Source organism: Cynocephalus volans, chromosome 2 (genome assembly GCF_027409185.1).
Source record: "Cynocephalus volans isolate mCynVol1 chromosome 2, mCynVol1.pri, whole genome shotgun sequence".
NCBI classification, from domain to species: domain Eukaryota; kingdom Metazoa; phylum Chordata; class Mammalia; order Dermoptera; family Cynocephalidae; genus Cynocephalus; species Cynocephalus volans.
The window spans coordinates 39,127,348-39,146,901 of NC_084461.1; the positions used below are offsets into that span (position 1 = coordinate 39,127,348).

The window sequence follows — 19,554 nt, forward strand, 5'->3', positions numbered from 1 at the left end:
CAGAAAACACAACAGGAAGAAAAACAGTAAGAAACCAATTGTACTTTAAAATCAATTTGGGAAAATTCTAAAATCATAAATTACAATTCTGAAAGCTCGAAAGCGTACAAAGACAATTATTAGGATCACATTTTGAAATGAAGATGAATGCCTAGAAAACTTGCAAGTGGTAAGAGACCTGGAAAACTCAAGGAGGAAACAGTCCGGAGAATAGGCAAGGAACACGGAACGTCCGTTTTAATGCACTTTTATTTGCCACGTGGACACGTTTTGAAAATGAGAATCTTCTTCAGATAGGAAGATCCCAAAAGGCTCCTGCTGCTGCTAATAGTCTCTAGTGCCAAAGATGAAAGGGCAGCACCCCCATGACATCATGGAGACGAGGGCGCCAGCAATGTGACGAATCCACTCCAGACCTCCTGCCAGAAGTGCGTGGCTGCTCCACCGGTAGGGGGCGGGAGGTCGGCGACACTCCACAAGGGGCACGCTGTCAGAGGCCCCGGGGTCCTGCTGTGTGTCCCCAGGGTGGGGCGTGCCTGCCCAAGGAGGCTGCTGGATGGCCTGTCTGTCGACTTCCTCTACACGGTCCACCGCTCCTATCGGACCTCCTGGCTTGTCGTGTGTCCCAGTCCGAGGAAACGCAGTGGGCTGGGCTCTGCTGGTTTCCGAAGTGCTCCGGACCGTGGGACCGAGCCCGTCTGGCAGGCCGACCCAGCGAAGGCGCCAAGGACTGGAAAGCAGATTCCCACAGCCATCACCGCTGTCGCACGAGAGCTCTACTAGAACAGGGTACACGGGGACAGGCCACGGACCGCGATCTTCTGAGCTCAGGATCGTCGGAGGCTGGGACTCTGACGTCACCTCTGGGCAATCCCAATCCTGCTTCAGACAGCCGGGGAAGTGCCGCTCCATGGCTTCAGCCTCAGACCAGCAGGACGCTGCGAGCGGGGGCGCTGATGGACCAGGCACAATGGTCAGCAGGACACCAGCCTCGCTATTTATGCTCTCCAGGGCTCGGGGCGGAGCCGAGGCAAAGATGACAGACCAAGGGAAAACGAAAGTTTGAGAGACTCCGTAAGACCCAGACATTTCGAATAGAAAAACGTAGCTGAGAAATCAAACGGAAATGAAATAAATGTACAACAACAGCAAGTTCTGAGAACCAGCCATACAGACTCCGCAAAACGGAGTTTTTTCCATATGCTACGATTAAGAGACCGCTGAGAACTAAGCTGGTACGTGTAACGCTTCGGCTCCATTTTCTCAGGCCAGAAGAACCATTTAAAACGCTCCCAAGTACCCGACCGTCCATGGACTTCTAGGTGAGTCAGAAATCACGTCCGCGTGGGTCGCGCTGCGCGCCGAGCGTCCCTCTGTCCCGTGGTCGAAACCCTTCCCGCGGCACCGCGCGCTCAGGGTACGGTCCGCGACTCCAGAGAGGCACTTGGGAACAGTTCCTGCCAGCGTCTGCGGCAAACGGACACCCGAAGGCAACGTGAAAGACAGGGCGCACCCTCATTGTCTGTTTTATGGCCACTCGAACCGGTCCCCGTCTCCACATGTGGATTTGGACAAAATTCCTGCAGGGGCCTCTGGCGACGGACACGCGCGCGGACCCGCGGCCCGGCGTGAACGGCTTCCCAGCCCCACCACATCCTCAGCGGACGCGTCATATATGACTCCAGAGGGCATCGTGGTAACAGCTGTGGCGGGCTACAGAAAAAACAGAAAGACCGTGTACGCCGTTCACGGCCACACACACACCGAAAACAATACGGAATCGGGAACGGCACGTTGGAAAAAACACCGGCAGGCGCCCGCTAATGCGAATGGAAAAACGGCACTAGCGGGCCGAGGACGGAAACGTGTGCCGGGAGGGGCGCTGGCCCAAGACCAAAACGGAAGACACCCCATAGTACGACTGGAAAAACGGCACTAGCGCGCCTCGGGTGGAAAAGTGTGCCGGGAGGGGCGCTGGCCCCAGACCAAAACGGAAGACGCCCCATAGTGCGAATGGAAAAACGGCACTAGCGCGCCTCGGGCGGAAAAGTGTGCCGGGAGGGGCGCTGGCCCCAGACCAAAACGGAAGACGCCCCATAGTGCGAATGGAAAAACGGAACTAGCGGGCCTCGGAGGGAAAAGTGTGCCTGTGCCAGGAGGGGCGCTGGCCCGACCAAAACGGAGCACGCCACATCCTGCGAATGGAAAAACGGAACTAGCGGGCCGAGGATGGAAAAGTGTGCCGGGAGGGGCGCTGGCCCCAGACCAAAACGGAAGACGCCCCATAGTGCGAATGGAAAAACGGAACTAGCGGGCCTGGGAGGGAAAAGTGTGCCGCGAGGGGCGCTGGCCCCAGACCAAAACGGAGCACGCCACATCCTGCGAATGGAAAAACGGAACTAGCGGGCCTAGGATGGAAAAGTGTGCCGGGAGGGACGCTGGCCCCAGACCAAAACGTAACCCGCCCCATACTGCGAATGGAAAAACGGCAACTCCGTATTTCCTTTAGGAAATGGGTGTTTAGTGTCAGTTTGGCAAAAAGGGGCGAGGGGAAGGCTCAAGCCCTGGTAAGTTCTCCCGCGGTGCATCCAAGCACTTTTCTTTTAAGGCACGTTTGATGGGTCGCAGAGCCGCTGGTTTCCTCGTGCGGACTGTGTCTCACACTCAGTGTCGCTCATTTCTCCCGGCAGACGGAAAGTCCGTGGCAGGAATACCGATTGCTCCAAAGGGCCCTTTGCCTTGGCACCAGCACTGCCCTTGGCCGGGTGCCAGCGCCGCTCGATTCTCCAATGGGCGGGTCCCGCGCGCAGGGGCCACAGGCGAACCGCGCCGGGGGACTTGCCTTGGCCCTGTGCCAGGAGCGCCCGGCGCAGCTGGTGCCGTTCGCGATCGCCACGATGGGTTCCCCGAGTCGGGTGTTTCTCGGTACCTGCACCGCTCTATGCTCCCTGCTGACCCAGGCTGCTCCCGGCTCCGTTAGGGGCTGCGCGAAGGTGTTTTGTCAGCCGTGGGTACGATAGGGGCACGGGCCGTTGTTTTTGGTCGCAGTTTCTAGTCCAGCCGGACTAGCGGTTTGTAGGTCGCTGCACGCAGGTTGAGCCCGCTGCATGTGGAGCGGTGACAGCGCCGCTCTGTCGCATTCCCGGGGTTGCGTTCAAACGGCCTTTTCAAGCGGCAGCAACCACTACTTGGGGACGCGTTCTTCAGTGGCCGCTCTGTCCCTTGCACCCTGTCCTCGGCTCCGCATCAGCACTTTGCGATCAGCGTCGACTTGACAGTTTTTTGGCTGCGTCCATCGCTGGTTGTGGCAAGAGCAAAGTTCCGCGGTCCCTCCATGCGGTTGCTTTCTCAGTCCTAGGACCCCTAGTGCCGTTCTGACATTTGCAGAACCTGGTTTGTTCCGTTTTGGTCTAGGGCCATCATCCCAAACCGGCACACTTTTCTGTCATCGCACGTATTTACACCGAGTCTCTCACTGTTCCTGAGTGTCTCGATTTTCTCCGACTCTGCCCAAACGGGTGTGCGTTGTTAGCGATACCGCTAGTGGCCGCCACTTGCAGGATCCCTGTACTTTCGTTTTCCCGGAATCCCGTCGTCTCCGCGACCGCACATCCCGCTGTTGGGCGTCCACATTGGCGCATCGGCAGCACCACGGATCGCACCGATCTGGCCGTTCCGAACCTGCAGCTCCAGACTCCCCGGGTGCGCTGAGCACCGTGTTCCTGGGGGGCAGCACCGCTGCGAGGGTCGCCCCGCCGCTTCTCGGGAGCGTTGGGCATAGAGCTGAGCCAGCCAGGTGGCACTTTTTCTTTCCCTGCGTCCACAGCCATCCGGATCGTCTCTGTCTTGTCCTGACAAACGAGTCTCGTTGCCTGGGCGGGTCGCGTCTCTGTCGCAGGACCCCGCGCTCTCACCGAGTTTCGGAGTCTACCTCCCAGCACGTTTTCATTTCGCCCTGCCTGCGATGTCTTCTTAGTCTCAGGAAGTCACCGCTTAACCCTAACGAGTCAGGGACTGGCCGTGCGACGGTGACGTTTACACGGAGCACGTCCAGCTTTAGCGACGTCTTCGTGTAGGAAACCGGCATTGATTCCCCGCCGCGGTTTCTAACCTTAACTCCGAGTCCCGCGGTGCGTGTGGTTCTTAGTCACGGAAGTTTGTCTTCACACTCGAGGAGTCCCCCGTCACTTATGCTGGTGACTTTTAAACTCCCCTCGAGGTCAGGATGTGCAGGCCCACGTGTCTCCCGAACTGTCGTTTGGACAAATCCGGCGAACGTGATGTTTTGTCATTTGGGTGCACGGGAAGGTGTTCCACCTGCCCCTCTTAGTGGCGGCTCCTGTTCCCTCCCCCGCCCTTTTCCCCGTTGTGATCTTCGGCCCTAATGACATCGATCATCTGATCATCGTTGGCTAATAGGCCCTCCCCCCAGAAAAGTAAAATGGCGGTAAAGACCCAGATACACAAAACGGCGCCTGAGAAAGTTTCCCGGAAACCCCCACGCAGAAGAGTCCCCGCGCCGCCACTCAACTTCCCCCGCGCGCGCGATTTTGCAGCCAATGAGAAGGTCCCAGCTCAGCTTCAACCCCGCTCGCTCCCCGCCCCTTCCTCCTTAGCCAGTAGGAACCGTCCAGCTCAGCCTAACTGGATATAAAAGGCCACCCCGAGTCCCCCTGCGGCTGCTCCCACGTTCCAGAGGGCACCCGCTTGTTCATCTTGCCTGCCTAATACACTTCGGTTGAGTCCCTGTCCCCTGGTGTGTCTTATTTTGCGCTCGGGCCAAGGTTTTAACTTTCAATCCTCGCAGCTGTCTGTGGAGTCACATCTCCCCAGTCCCGTGTCCACGTTTGACTGTCGTGGTTCACGTGGAGCCAGGTTTTGTGGACACTTGATGGAGCTCAGTGGACCCATCATTGCCGTCATTCCTTAGACACTATTTCGTTCCTTAGGAAGACCTGCAATACCAAACGTTGTAATAAAAGCCATTTGTCCACGTTTTCCACGAGTCATTCATGGTTCCAGTCATGCAGTCCGCGGCCTCCCGAGCCCCGCAGACGCTTCGGAGTCTGCCCTGGGAGCCCGGGACCCGCTGCAGCAGCCACGTGGGGAGACTCTGCGGGGCAGGGCGGCCTGGTCTACTGGCCGGCGTCCCAGGAGAAGTTGTCCACGTCCCCTCGTCCGGAGCTCGGCGTCCACGCAGGAGTCGCGTTGGGAGTGTGTGTGACCCCGAAGGGGGTCGGCGGGCAGGTGTGCAGGCCGAGAAACGCGATGCGAGGTGGGGGAGGCTGGGCGGGGCGGTCGGGCCGCCTCTCACCGGGAGATCCAGCTCCTCCTGCTGACGTTCGCTCCGGCTCTGGGGCTCCCCCTGGCGACCGCTTTCGTGTCGTTCTCGTGTTCGGAGCCTCGGTGGGGGGAGGACAGCGAAGGCACCGGACGTGGCCCCAGTGCCAGAGGAACAGTCCCAGGAGGCTTCAGCACTAGCAGGACTGTCCTGGGTGCACCAGGGCATCCTCGCGTGCTCGGCCTCCTCGGAGATTAAACGTGCAGGGATGGGGGTGGCGAGACTGTCGCTGCGCTCCCGGGCTCACGCGAGGTGTGCGGGTGTGTCCGTGCGGGCACCGACCGGGGACGAGGCAAGTGAAAGGGAGAGGGTGTCCTGTGGCCGTACGCGGTCCCTCTGGTGGCCCGGTCGTCGCTTTCCACTTTTCCTTTCATTTTACCGACTCGGCCTCCGGAGGTGGGGACCGGCCTCGAACGCAAAAGGAGCAGGGAGGGGATGCAGGGCTCGACCGGGGTCCGCGTGCACCCGGTCGTCCAGTCGGCTGCCGGGAGATTTTCACCAAGTCTCAGTCCTGAGCCCGCACACACGCCTAAGCCTGCGGATGGCAGGAGGGCTATGTTTACCTTATAAAACGTAAGGGATGTGACACGAGAGTAAATGAAAACAAACGACGCATACATCAGAAAACACAACAGGAAGGAAAACAGTAAGAAAATAATTTCTTGAAATAACGTCAGCAAGATTAAGAATAAAATTAAAAAACCATTGTACTTAAAATCAATTTGAGAAGCTTCAGCCCCATTAGGTGAAAACTCCACCTCTACTGCATCCCTATGGGGAACGAGAAGGTGTCAGAGGTTTGATTTAAATAACCTATGCATATGGCTTTTGCATTCATCAGTCTCTGTACTCTTTCACCTGCTCATTTGTGGAATATATTATAAAGCATATGTACTTCACAGGGCCTGGTTTTCCAAAGCCTTGCAGTTTCAAATATAGACCTTGCGGAGGACTTGAAATTTTCCTCAGGGTATAAAGTCTCTGGTGTAAGATAAAGATTTGTGGTACAGCAAGGTTGCCGGCTCAAGGACAGACAGGTTACTGCTTGATATGTGTAGATACTGGAAAATTGCTGAGGGAGATAGAATGTTTGCTAATATCAAGCTGTTGTTGATAGGACCACTTAATTGTCTACTGGAATGTCATCTGGCTTGTTTCACTGAAAGTTACCAACCTATATTGTTAAACTATAACCCCACCTATGTTCTCTTCCTGTAACTTCCTGGTGTGGAAAATAATGCAGGAATAGAGCCCCACTTCAGGGCTATTTTCCCGAGGAAATGTTGCCTCTTGCTTGAGCGTTCCCAAGGGTAGTTAACTGCTCTGGGGTCTCTCACTGCTCCAAAGAGATGGGCTTTGAGTAATCCTTTGCATCTCCATCACCCAGGGGAAGTGGGGTGACAAATCCGTGGGGGGTGAAGCAACACAAAGCGACACTCATTGACTACAGAGAATTCACCCAGGATCTGAGGTTTCCAGCTCTACTTTCCCAGCAACCACCAAATCAAGCCTGCCAGAAAGAATAAAATACAAAACTCATCCCTCTCGATCTACAATTCCAGCTTCTTTGCAAAAGAATGCATCAGAATGTGCACGAGTCTCCACTCCCTTTAGCTCTAGTCCCACAAGTATTACAGGCCTAGGTTCTGGCCTACAGGAGAGGAGGTCACCCTTGTCACACAAGGGACAGGAGAGACTGCTGGCCCCTTCCCCTTCCCCACGGTGAGCCCAGGAACACCTTCCTCAAAGGCCAAATACAGGAAAACCAGGCAGGTTTCAAAGAAATAAACCTCAATGTTTTTGCAAAATTTCATGAGATACAGTGCTCCAAGATGTAAATAATTTTAACGAAATAAAGAGGCAGTTTAAACCTGGAAACTATAAAAGGAAAAGGACTGGCATATAAAGAAAAAGTCACTGGAACTTCCCACTCATATCACATACTGCTCTCTGAATCATTGTGATGCTCTACACAGTGAATTCCCCTGGCCCAGGCCTTGTGGTCCCAGAAAATGGGAAACAGGGTCTGGAGCAGGGTGCAACTTGTACAGTCACATAGGGGCAGCTTTCAGACTGACCCCATGCTGGGTTTAGTGATCCCCTATGCCCGGCCTGAAATGGTCCATAATTTTATCTTTGAACTTGTGTTTGTAAATGAACTTCAAGGATATAATGGAACATCAACGTGAGCGGAGGAGATAGCTCAATCCTGTTCCCTAGTCCTTGCCACCCTGTTCACATGTAGTGGTGAGTCCCATGTGACCACAGGGATCCTGGGGGATGCACCACATGTGGGAATTCAGCCAGACCCACAGACAGTAGGAGCTGAGCCTCTTACCTCTCGGGCAGAGTGAGCAGGCTTCTAGAAAGCCAAAGGGCCAAGGACCCCTAACACATCCTTTCTTACTCCTGTCCCTCCTTCTAGTAACTACCTACTCAGCTGAAAACAATGACAGTAGTTTATCTTTGAATAGTGAGCATGTGAAACAGCCAAATATCTACCAGGTAGCTATTAAAACAAGAAATTGGGTGATTTCAAGAGGGGAAAGCAGAAAGAATATTTCACAGATTTACAATAATCACTGTCCATGATGTGAAATAAATGTAGACAATTTTAGAATAAAATAACCTTTCATTCTTACCAAAAATGAGCTTTAGTCTACTGTTAGAGAAAATAGCAGCAGGACAGAACATAAATTTGGGAGAAGAGTTAACAAGAACATGGGTAGGCAGGGACTGGAGTTTTCCTGGTAAGAGAGTCAAGGACAATCTTAGGGTTGGGGTCTGTTTTCTCCGGAATTGTGTCTCTGATTAGTTAGAAAAACAGGTTCCTTTCTCTAAGATTTGGGGCTCCAGTTTTGGAGTAAGGTGGTCTTGTCTATGGATTGTTTTATCATTGTTCATCTTTTTTGCTTTGAGAAGTATGTGAGGTAAAATTTATGTTCTTTAAGAGGGAAAGTCACAGTGGTGTCTCTCACTCCTAGTAACACAAGTAAGTGAAAACCGTGAGAAGAACCTGATTAAAGGGAAAGTATATCTGGAGAGCTGAGGGATACCTGGTTAGCACTGATTATTAAAGAGTCAGTAAATATTCTGATTCTAACCTGAAGGGTTATTGTGTCCTATAAGCAGATTAATTCTAAAGAGGTTAATTTTCTCTAGAGGATTATAGGGTACTCTCAGCAATTCTAACTTTACTTCTAGAAACTTATGCTACAGTGTAGTTCATAAATTGGATTACCATGCTGTTTTAAAAAGAGCAAACCTCTTTATTTTTTCCCCAATGAAGAGGGGAAAATGTACAAAATTGTGATAACTGACGAGTCAAGTTATTGACCCATGTATATATGATTTATTTGGAGGGAAATTATATTGGCACGTTTGTATTTGCATTGGTGTGCTCATATTTGCATAAAATATGTTTATATTTAAAATATATCAGTTTATCAGTTGGGAGGTTGGGGGAAAAGGCGTGTAATGTGAGATCTGTTTTCACTTTTATACTTTAATGACCTATTTCATTTTGAAAAAAAAAATGTATTACTTTGATAGTAAAAATGTTTAGAGAAAATTAGAAAGAAATTAGTAAATTCTAATGCCTGTTTACCATATCTTCAAAAATTATGCTAGCTAATATTTGTTAAGAATTTACTATACAGTAGGCACTTTACTAAGAGATTTATTTTAATTATCCCATTTAATTAGGTGCTAATATTATTTCCATTTTATAGGTAAAGAATTCTGGGACTGCAGAATTTAAGTAATTTGTCCAAATGAAGGGCTGCTCAGCAAGTGTTTGGCTGGGTAATGTGGCTCCCCAGAGGGAAACCCCATATCTCCTGTGTTATGGTCACCTGCCTACTTTCTACAACACGAGCATTCACAAACACTGTTCCCACCCAAGAGACATCTCCAAAGTCACGTAGCAAATGAGTAGCTGTGTAATCTATTCGATTTACTTTCTCCAGCAAGTGAAGATGAAAATGATGCATAGTTCTTGTGAGATATTGAGAAAATAATGTAGCTTTTAAAAGAGTCCCGGTCCAATACCAAATCTAGAGAAATGAGCACACACCACTGCAGTATTAAATCTAGAGAAACGAGGTAAATAATAATTATATACATATAGAGCCTTCTTTATACACAAGCAGAACTCTCTTGGCAATAGAAATGAAAAGCATCCCTGGAAGTGGAGTGTCTTTGTCTGGAAGATGGATTTTGAAAGCAGGAGCAGCTCCAACTGGACAGTGATACTGGGAGAACGTCAGTGGTGACCCCAGAAAGCTGCCTTCAGCATTTCCTTGGCCATATACCAGAGACATGTCTCTCGAGCTGTGAACAAACAATGCATGGATACTAGCATTGCAGAGAGAGGGCAGTGCCTGGGTGGATAAAACAGGGAAAGGTGTGGGGTTTCCCAATGGGGAGCCTCATTACCCAGGCAAAGACCTACAGAGCAGCCTGTCATGCAGATATGCCTCTCCCTGCAAAGAGTGCACAGCCTGGCACTAATTCCTTTCAAATTCCCTAGAAAGAAACTGCTGACTGAGGCACGAGATAGTTTATTGGGGAAACTTGATTTGTGCAATCCAAAATTACACTGCCATTCTTAAATCAAAATTCTACTGGTCACCAGCATCTGGGAAGGCTCCTTGAATAATCACCTGTAATATTTTTTCTCTTGTATTTTACTGATTTTGTATTCTACCTTGGTGTAATATGGTGAAATATGTATTTGGTCTTCCTCGCTGTCTCCTGGCATACAACCCCTAAAATCTTTGGATCTCCAAAGTGACAAGTGTCTTTTGTTTGCTAATGAGTTTACTGATGGCTGGCAGCCACCAGGTAGCTTCAGGATGAAGGCTGGTCACCTGAAAGACCAAGGCAGGATTAGATGATTGGGATTTTCACCCCTACCTCCTGACCTCTGGGGAGGGGAGAGGGGCTGAAGGCTAAATTGATCACCAAAAGACAGTGACTGAATCAATCCTGCCTACATAATGAAGCTTTCATACAAACATAAAAGGAATGGGCTCAGAGAGCTTGGGATAGATGAACATGTGGAGGCTTCTGGAGGGTGGTGCTCCAAGGGAGGACATGAAAGCTTCTTGCCGCCTCCCTCATACCTTGCCCTGGGCATCTCTTCATCTGTAGCCTTCGTAATAGCCTCTATGATAAACTGGCAAAAGAGTTTCCCTGACTTCTGTGAGCCACCCAAGCAAATCAATCAAACCCGAAGAGGGGATGGTGGGAACACTGATTTACAGCCGGTTGGTCAGAAGCTCAGGCTCAGTAACCTGGGGCCAGTGACTGGCATCCCAAGTGGGGATGACACTATCTTCAGGTAGATAGTGTCAGAATTGAATTGGACGGCACCCAGCTGGTGTCCCCCACAGAACTGCTCCCTTGCTTGATGTGAGGAGAAAACCCCACCCACCTGTGGTCACAGAAGTCTCTTGTGTTCATTGTGGCGAGAAGCATAGGAAATTTGGTTTTTTTCTTCACAGACCCGGAAGAAATTTTGTGCTAAGACTTAGAAAATAAAGAGTTCAGCTGATAAAGGGGTCAGATAATCTCTCACACATAGAAAGAAAATGGGAATATATTTTCAACCATTTTCAATTAGATTTCCATCATCATTTTCTTGGGTATGTCTTTGGTTATCTCATACTTTACTGGGTAAATATCATATATTTGAACAGTTTTATTGTCAGCAAATAAATTGTTCAATCAAAACTAAATCAAAACTTCCAGGACTGGCCCGTGGCTCACTCAGGAGAGTGCAGTGCTGATAACACCAGGGCCACGAGTTCGGAACCTATATAGGGATGGCCAGTTCGCTCACTATCTGAGCGTGGTGCTGACAACACCAAGTCAGTGGTTAAGATCCCCTTACCGGTCATCTTTAAAAACAAAACAAAAAAAACCTTCCATCTTTCATCCACATCATCTATGATGTCTTCCTGGAGGCCGGCAAGCCATCTTGGTCAAAGGACTCCAATATTCTAGTCCAGACACTTACTGCTTATGCTACCGGGTGGCAGGTCCAGGTTCTTGGTCTATCCATGAAAGAAAAATCTTTCATGGGACCAGCAGAAGGAAAGGAAGAGAGGGACAGAAAAATGGAACATAATAGGGCTTTATTACCAAGCAAAGGTACATGCCAAAGAAGTGCACAGGCATCTCTGCCAGAGAGAAATGCACCTGCTGCCAACCTTCTCCTTTTCTGTCCCAGGTGGAGGCTCCTAATTGCCATCCTCTGCTCCTCCTGTTCCACCTAGTGCTCTGGCACTGGCCAACCCAGCCTGAATATTTATGAGCAGCCTCCCTGGAGCATGTTGCTATTTTGCCCTGCCTCAGAAAGCCGCCATTTGCCTTCTCTCTGTCCGTATCTGTAATAAGTCAGTTCTAGACTCAAACCCAAGTATTGACTATTTTGCCTGATGATAACTCTTCCCCAAAATTTGTATGGTTTTGTCCATTGCATTATTCAGTTCTAAGTTGAAGACATCCCAAATCTCTGATAATTCTATTCCGACTACCCTAGACAAGAGTATCACACTCCATGTTACCTTCTTTCCCATAAGCTTGCATAACATTTTTGAAAGCACTTATACTAACATGGTATCACTCATGTATTTGCTGGCATGTTTACTGTCTGTTTCCTCCCGTGAAAGTGTCAGGCCCTTTATGGCAGAGCCCATGTCTGCATGTTGATGGCTTTGTCTACAGGGCATGGATCCGCTTGCACCACAATAGGTGCTTAGTAAATATTTAGAACGAAGAAGGAATGAATGCATACAAAATAGTCTCCAGCCACAGACTGAACAGAGGAAGGGCAGGTATCACTCAAAGAGTGAAAATATCTTTCTTGCAAAGATTGGCTTGTTTTTCACAATTTTCATCCCAGAAAACGCACGTTAACTTGCTATAACCATCTAGTGCTATCATCGCCCGAATTAATGAACATATTCAAAATCAGTCTCAGCTCTATTTTAACTGACATAACTCAGGGAGAGCATATCTATGTGATTCTTCTCACTAGGCTCAGCTCTCTGAAGCAATTTGCACCCAAGGTTAGCACCAACCTCAAGTTTTCAGCACCTTGGTATCTGAGGTCCCACGAGTCTAAAAGTGTAAGACTAGGAACTACTACATCCTTTTCCTCACTCTCAATGCAGACATATTGTTTTACCATCTAGGAATGTGTAGATTTTGAGCTTCATCTCTTTTTCTGCAAACTATATGTTTATGTGTATGCAAGAGACAGAGCCAGGGTTACTGTCTGCCCTGCAAATAGTAAGTGCCGGGTCTGGACAACTTCCAGGCACCAAGCTGATGCTCAGAAGAGTGCCCCAGATCTGTTGGGGTGAGAACCGCTATCTGCTCAGGGAAGTGACTAGGGCTCAGAGACTTTCTCAGTGACCTGAACAATTTGAAAAGTTGTCCAGAAAGTCCTGCCTGTGAACAGATGCCTGGAAATAACTGCCCCCATTCCAAACTGTGCTAAAGTCCACCCCAGGAGACCTAAGTGCTGCAGACCATGTGGCTGAGAAAGACCGAGAAAAGCCGGAACACACTAGCACCTATGGAGATTAAGGACGGGCAAAAGGTTGTGCATGTAGGCAGGAATCCTGGAACCCTCCTCTTACCTTACCTAGGCAGCTGAGCCTCAGCACTTTCCTCTCCAAATTCAGGAAGAAGCTGCTCTTCAAGCCCTGGTGCTCCAGCCACCCCACCACCACCACCAGTGCTGGGGTCACCTCACCATACTTTTGAACTTACTGCCTTTGGATATCTTTTCAAAATAACATATTCCATTTTATTTCTAAGGGCTTCACTGGTTTGGATTGTGCAGATGCACTATAGTTAATTTTCCTCCCAACCCTTAACTGAAAAGCACCATTGTTTAATATGTGCCATTATGCAAGACAAATATATCTCATTGTTTTAATTAATCTTTCTTTCATTTTAATGAGTTCTGACCTGGATCCCTGATCCCTGTTTGCCCCAATCCCACCTCTCCACTTCCAATACTGACCCTACCCATAGAAATCAATTGCACAGGTGGAGAATAAGAAAACGGCCTTTAATCATTGTGTACAACTTAAACAAGATCCATGACAATTCTGAGTAGATCTAAAAGAAAAAAAAAGTTCCTTAGCATATTATTGATTACATGAAGAGTTTTTCTACATAAAAAACCTTTAAGTCTTTCAGGAGAGGAAGGACAAAATGAAGAATGTTCTCCCCTGCAGAGATCTGGAGGCTCCTAGGCTTGCAGGGTGCAGTGCCAGTGAAGCCACCGGGTCAGACTGAAGGACTGCACTGGGGTGTCTCCGGCTCCTTCCAGGACATCGGTTGAGGGGACAAGGATGTTGGCTATGAGCAAGGCTGGGTTTTTTCCTTTCCTGGTTCCTCCGTGTTTTAAGTCGTGGTTTTCAGCAGCTTCCGGGGGCGGCCTGGGCTCTGGGTGGGTGTCTGTCCACCTCCGCAGGCAGCGGCATCTCCTGGCTGCTTCAGGACCCACTGGGTCATGCTGTGGGTTCCATCCACCTCTTCCTGAGGTGACTGGAGCTCCTTTGCGGTTTCAGCCATTGCCTCCTGGACACCTGTGTCTCGACAGCGTTTTTGTCCCCTCTCAGCTCCGGGCACGGCTCCATGACTGGTGTAAGCCCAGCGCAGCAGCCCGCAGGCACCAGAGTCCACATGCCCGTGGAACTGGGAGCATTGGCAGGACGAGTGGCTCAGCGCAGGGAAGTTGTCCAGTGCCCACGCCCAGGCCTGTTCTCGGTTCAGGCCTGGCGGCATGTGGGGCTCTGGACATACCTGTCTCCAGTACAGCTCTTCCAAGCTTGCTGGATGGAGCGCCATAGCTTCAGCCTCAGGAGCAGGCCGAGCCTTGTAGCTGGTCTAGGAGAAGCGGCAAATGATTCAGTCCAGTACTAACCCTGCATTTTTATACTGTTCTGACTGTAGCTGATGCCAGAAACCTAATCCAATCATGAGAAGATTGACTCGTTTTCCTTGCAAATTCGTTCAGAGAATGATAGGATTAAGGTGAAAATTGCATCATTCTGAAAGGTGCTATTGAAATTCCTCCTCGGGTTTTGATTGAATCAGGCAGTGTAAGGGGGTGGAGTGGGAGACAGGATCCAGGTACTAGGTGTCTCCTTTCACTTTAGAAAATTTCTCCCCTTTTCAGATCACCCTAGGCAAATTACATTACTGTGTCTACTTCTCTTCCCACTTCTGAGAGGTTTGCCTGGCTTTCATGCCGAGACTCAGTGAGGTTGGATGATAGTCCATGATCACAATGCTAGTCCATGCTGGAGCTGAATTGAGAACCTAGATCCTCAAGCACACACATCAGGTAGGGAAAAGAGGAGGGGAGGAATCAGGTTTGGCTTGAAAAAGCAGTGTCTCTGACCTTACTTAAAATTGTATTTTTCTGTATTTTTGACAATTAAATTACCTGAACGAAAAGACGACTTCAAATTTCCTTTGCTTTTCATACATATGGGCAAATGAATAGAGTGAATATCACGTTTTCAACAGTGTTTTTTGCAGGAGCCCTGTTCTGTTTTATGTAATTACATACATTCTATTATTAGTGACCTACCTTTATCTGCCTTCCTTACTTCCTTTTTAATTCATCCCATTCGAAACATTTCTTTTTTTTTTTTTTTAAAGACGACCTGTAAGGGGACCTCAACCCTTGGCTTAGTGTTGTCAGCACCACGCTCAGCCAGTGAGCCAACCGGCCATCCCTATATAGGATCCGAACCCGTGGCCTTGGTGTTAGTACCGAACCTCCCGAGTGAGCCACAGGCCAGCCCCTAAACATTTCATTTTTAAATATGCAAGAAAAATGTGTTTTGTAATTATCAGTTTTGTAATATATGTTTTTTGTGTTTATGTATTCAATTTATGTAAAAAGAATCATGTTATATGTCTTATTTTATTATTTTCCACTCATTTCTTAGTTTCTAAGATTTCTGTATGTACATTCATCTGCTGCTTCCGTATCCAGCACATTATCCTCTGATGAGCCTGTTGCATGCTTTGCCTCTCTACTCTCCCCCAGTACACAGATTGCCACCATCACCATCATCAAATACAGTAGTCTCTTATAGACCCGTGAGAAAATTTCTCTAGTATATGTGCCCATAGGTGTACCATAGAAAATGCATGCATCAAATTTTACTGAGTATTACTGGATCAGTCTTTAGGATGACTGTAGCATTTACCTGCCAGCAATAGTGCATGAGGATTATTCTGTGCACACGCTAATATGCCCACCAGTTTGGTGTGATTGTAGTCAACACTAAGAATGTGGAAATGTATAACAGGAGGAAATTCAAACTAAATAATTTTAAATCCCAGTTGGGATGTATGCCCTTGTTAAATGAAATTAGGAAATGCGATTATGTGGCTATAAGATGTGCAGTGGAAAAAGTTCATCAGGTAATGACATATATATTAAAATCCCAGCTGTTAAAACCAAGGTCAAATGTTCAGATTCTCCTACCAGTCAGCCCAAAAAAAAGAAAAAAGAAAAAAAAATCCATATCCGCATACATATTCATACAAAAGTAGAAAATTTACAGGTGCACTATTGGCCATATCTGACTATTGACCATAGCTCCTCAAAATTCTGGGGTCAGAGGTGTATTAGGATTCAGAAATCCCGGAATTACAACGTGTTCAGTGGTGCTTATCTTGATACAGTGATTAATATCTTGCTGGGCGTTTTTCTTAGGACAAAGCTCCCTTTCAACTGCTTGATCCGGTTGATATTCCATTCAAATCCCTTCAGTATTGAGAGGAAAGACACTTGCCAAAGTACCCCAGTTGGAGTAGGGATCAGAAGGAAGCAGGCCCAGGCCAGATGGGAGCCCTCTAAGCCTCACTATCCTGCCTGCGGGGTGGCTATTTCCCTTGTCCAGGCCTGCAGTACCTTCACCCTCCACCCCAGTGCTCCTGCTGCAGGTCGTCTGAGTCCCGGCAGCTGGGCACAGGGGGTGTGGAGAGTCCAGGCGAAAGGGACAGTGGCTGGGATTGGGCAGGGCCTTAGGGAGATGGGGAAACTGGGCTGCTAGTTGTGTTTGGAGGAGGGGATGGGGAAGGCTAAGGCGGAGAAAAGTGTAGATGCCCCGCGGGCTACTGAAATGGGCTGAGAGAGAAAGGCCAGGGCGACAGAGCATTTCCCTGGCTAAGTGGAGCTCTCAGGCTGCCCTGTTGACCGTGTGTGTGCTGGATCTCTTTCTTGGAGATGGAGGGCACGTGGACACTTTCGAAGGTGGGCCACGCTGGTCCCGGGGCGCCCCCCTGTACACAGTAGACGCCCCGCCCGCCCCGCCCCCAGCTTAGCCCTGCACAGCCTCTGGGGGCCCTGAGCCCTTCCCGACCCCGCCCGGTCCCGTCACCGGCCCCCAGCCTCGTCCTTCCCCGGCAGCCAAACCAAAAACACTCGTAAGAAACAATTGTTTTGCATTTGCGGGTAATTTTATTGTGAGAGCACGCAAAAGAGAAAAATGCGTGCAAAGAGCTCCAAAGGTACAACCTCTGCCGTGGCGTTTGAGCTGCCGCAGAGGGTCACCCAGGGACGCGTCTGGGTGGAAAGCGTTGGCTCTTGGGTCACAGGCGCGCGCGGAGACAACCCGGGACCGCCGGGCAACTGCTTGAGGGCTCTGCGGACAGCAAGACATAGGCCCTTGGGTTGTGGCTGGCGAGAGCAAGAGGGCGACGCTCCAGAGGGTCTCTGCCATCAGATTTCTCGGGCTCCAGTCGTCTGTCCGCGGGAGAGGGAGGCTGCAGGGGCGGGCCTCGGCCAGGCTCCTCCAGGACCTCCGCCTTTCTTGGGGGTACCCGTGGCTCCTCCTGGATCATGGGAGTCGGGTCCCCTGCGCGCGGCTCTGCGCCCTGCCTCAAGGTGCTCTGCGCTGTGAGAAAGTGACCGTCTCGGTTATCGTCCCAACGAAGGAGTCCGCAGGGGGTGGATAGCAGGTCCTAGTTGAACTCATGGCTCTCCCAGGAGAGCTGGCACAAGTCGGGATAGAAAGGGAGCGGCCAGGGCTTAGAATCGCGTGGACTCAGTGCTAGCGGCATCTGGGGTCCCGGCGCCCTGTCTGCGGAGTCCCAGGCCTCCTGCACACAGCAGTTCAAGTGCCGCTCCATCACGTTTTTCCCACACCAGGTAACAACCGGGTATCTGGCATTCAGAAGAACCCAACCTGCGCGTTTTTACGTTCTTCTGACTGATCAGGTTGTCCTACATGGATGGGGCAAGCTGCGTGGTGACCGGGAGCCTAGGAGCTAATTGAGTCAGAAAACCCACCCATGACATCTATCTAAAAATTATATCATCTTGGAAGAAATCCAAAGTCGAACTGTGCTGGTGATAGATTGAATTATCGATGGAAAATCCCAAGTACTACTGGGGGCTGGCTGGTTTGCTCAGTTGGTTAGAGTGAGATGCTGGTAACGTCAAGACTGTTAAATAAAACTGATCGGATCTCATTGATTCGGAATAAGTTCCTGCACTAGGCTCCAAACACACCAGACTAAAAAAAAAAAAAAAACAAAATGGACTCACCCCTGCTAAGTTCCACCACATCACTTAAGGTTGTGAACTTTCCCAGAAGTCAGGAGAAAGAGATAATAGCCAATTTCCCAAACAAGCTGGTTTAAATCTTCAATAAGAGGCCGGTGGCTCACTTGGGAGAGTGTGGTGCTGATAACACCAAGTCAAGGGTTAAGATCCCCTTATCAGTCATCTTTTTAAAAAATAAAAATTAAATAAATAAATAAACAAACACACAAACAAACAAATAAATAAATAAATAAATCTTCAATAAGTATGATAATGAAGTTCCTCTGCTTTAATCCCCACACAAAAGAGACAGTCTGATGTTAACTAATCAGTTGTTTTCCTATTGTTCTCTCTCCCTGTCCCCAACTTACAAAGAAAGTAACTTTAAAATGACCAAGCCCCTTTTTGTTCTTTGTTTCTGCTTTCTTCAGCCTTTTCTATCTATAAAACCATTGTTATTTGTAATAAAGCTTGGAGCACTTCTCTGACTCTGTAGGATGGTGTTTCTCTGGTTGATCCTCACATTTGGCTCCCAATAAACTTTACAAAATTATTTCTGCCTCAACAGTCTTAATTTCAGTCGACGAAGTCCAAGGTTTGAACCCTGTACTTACTACTGGCCCAAATCATACAGGTAGTTCTGGACTGAAACCCAAGTATCTGGGCAGAGGAATGGGGGGGTGGGAGGTGGTAATGCCTAAAGGATGATTTGGGTTGTGGAGGACAAGAGGGGTAGGAGTAACCACCCAATTATTCTTGGACTCTCACTGTCCCAGTTTTGTCTACTGCTAATGAACTGCTCAAGTCAAAGCACTCTAGACTGTGTGGAGACCCAGGTCACCGCAAGAAGCTCCAGAAGCAGACTGCTTCGGTTAGGGGTCAGTGACATCCCTTTCTAGATGAGTGACCCTCAACAAGTTATCTCATTTCTCTAGGTCTCCTTTAACTCTGAAATGAAAAGTAAATAAATTCTCATATTACAAGGTAGCTTTCTTTCATGAATACATTCAATAATAAAAGTGAATATTTAGTAATTATCTGGAAGAAATTAATTACTTTGCTCGATTATTATTATGATTATCATTATTATTGATGGTATCATGAATAGAATTATCTTAATGAGAACAGATGGTAAATACTTTCTTTTTTGGTGGATTCTTTCTCTAAGCAGGTTATTTTTTTCCCTTGAATCTAGTGACAGCTGAAATCCAAAGGTGAGGTGAGACACAGCTGGCCTGCGATGTAGGTGCACCAGAGAGAAGTCACTATAGTGAGAACCAACAATGGATCTGTCTACAGATGATGAGCATCAATCAGCAAGATGGAATGACAGTATATGATAATAATAGCAGGACAGGAACTAAACAGCTAGATTTGTGTAAGTACACTCTGTGATGTCTGCACAATGATGAAATTGCCTAATGACACATTTCTTAGAACATACTCCCGTATATAAGTGATACAATATATGACTGTATAGATGAATGTAGGCCATGATTGGACCAATGATGAGAACATGCCATGAACCGAAGATTTTAATTAAATTATAATTCAGTTTTGTGAAATTTAATAAAATAAAGCAAGTAAATTACAAATAACAAGAAAGCCCCTGTCCACT

The 19,554-nt window shown here is 48.7% G+C and overlaps 1 protein-coding gene across 1 annotated transcript; it reads right to left on the reverse strand.

Moving 5' to 3' along the window:
- Positions 1-324: 324 nt before the first annotated feature.
- LOC134370476 (annexin-2 receptor-like) lies at positions 325-1,089 on the reverse strand. The gene has a single exon (XM_063087585.1). It carries the CDS (start codon positions 1,087-1,089, stop codon positions 325-327), a length of 765 nt encoding a protein of 254 aa, XP_062943655.1.
- Between the last annotated feature and the right edge of the window lie 18,465 nt (positions 1,090-19,554).

Coding starts and splice junctions, on each gene's coding strand:
- LOC134370476 (XM_063087585.1), bottom strand. CDS start 1,089: ATGTCTGGGTCTTACGGAGTCTCTCAAACTTTCGTTTTCCCTTGGTCT.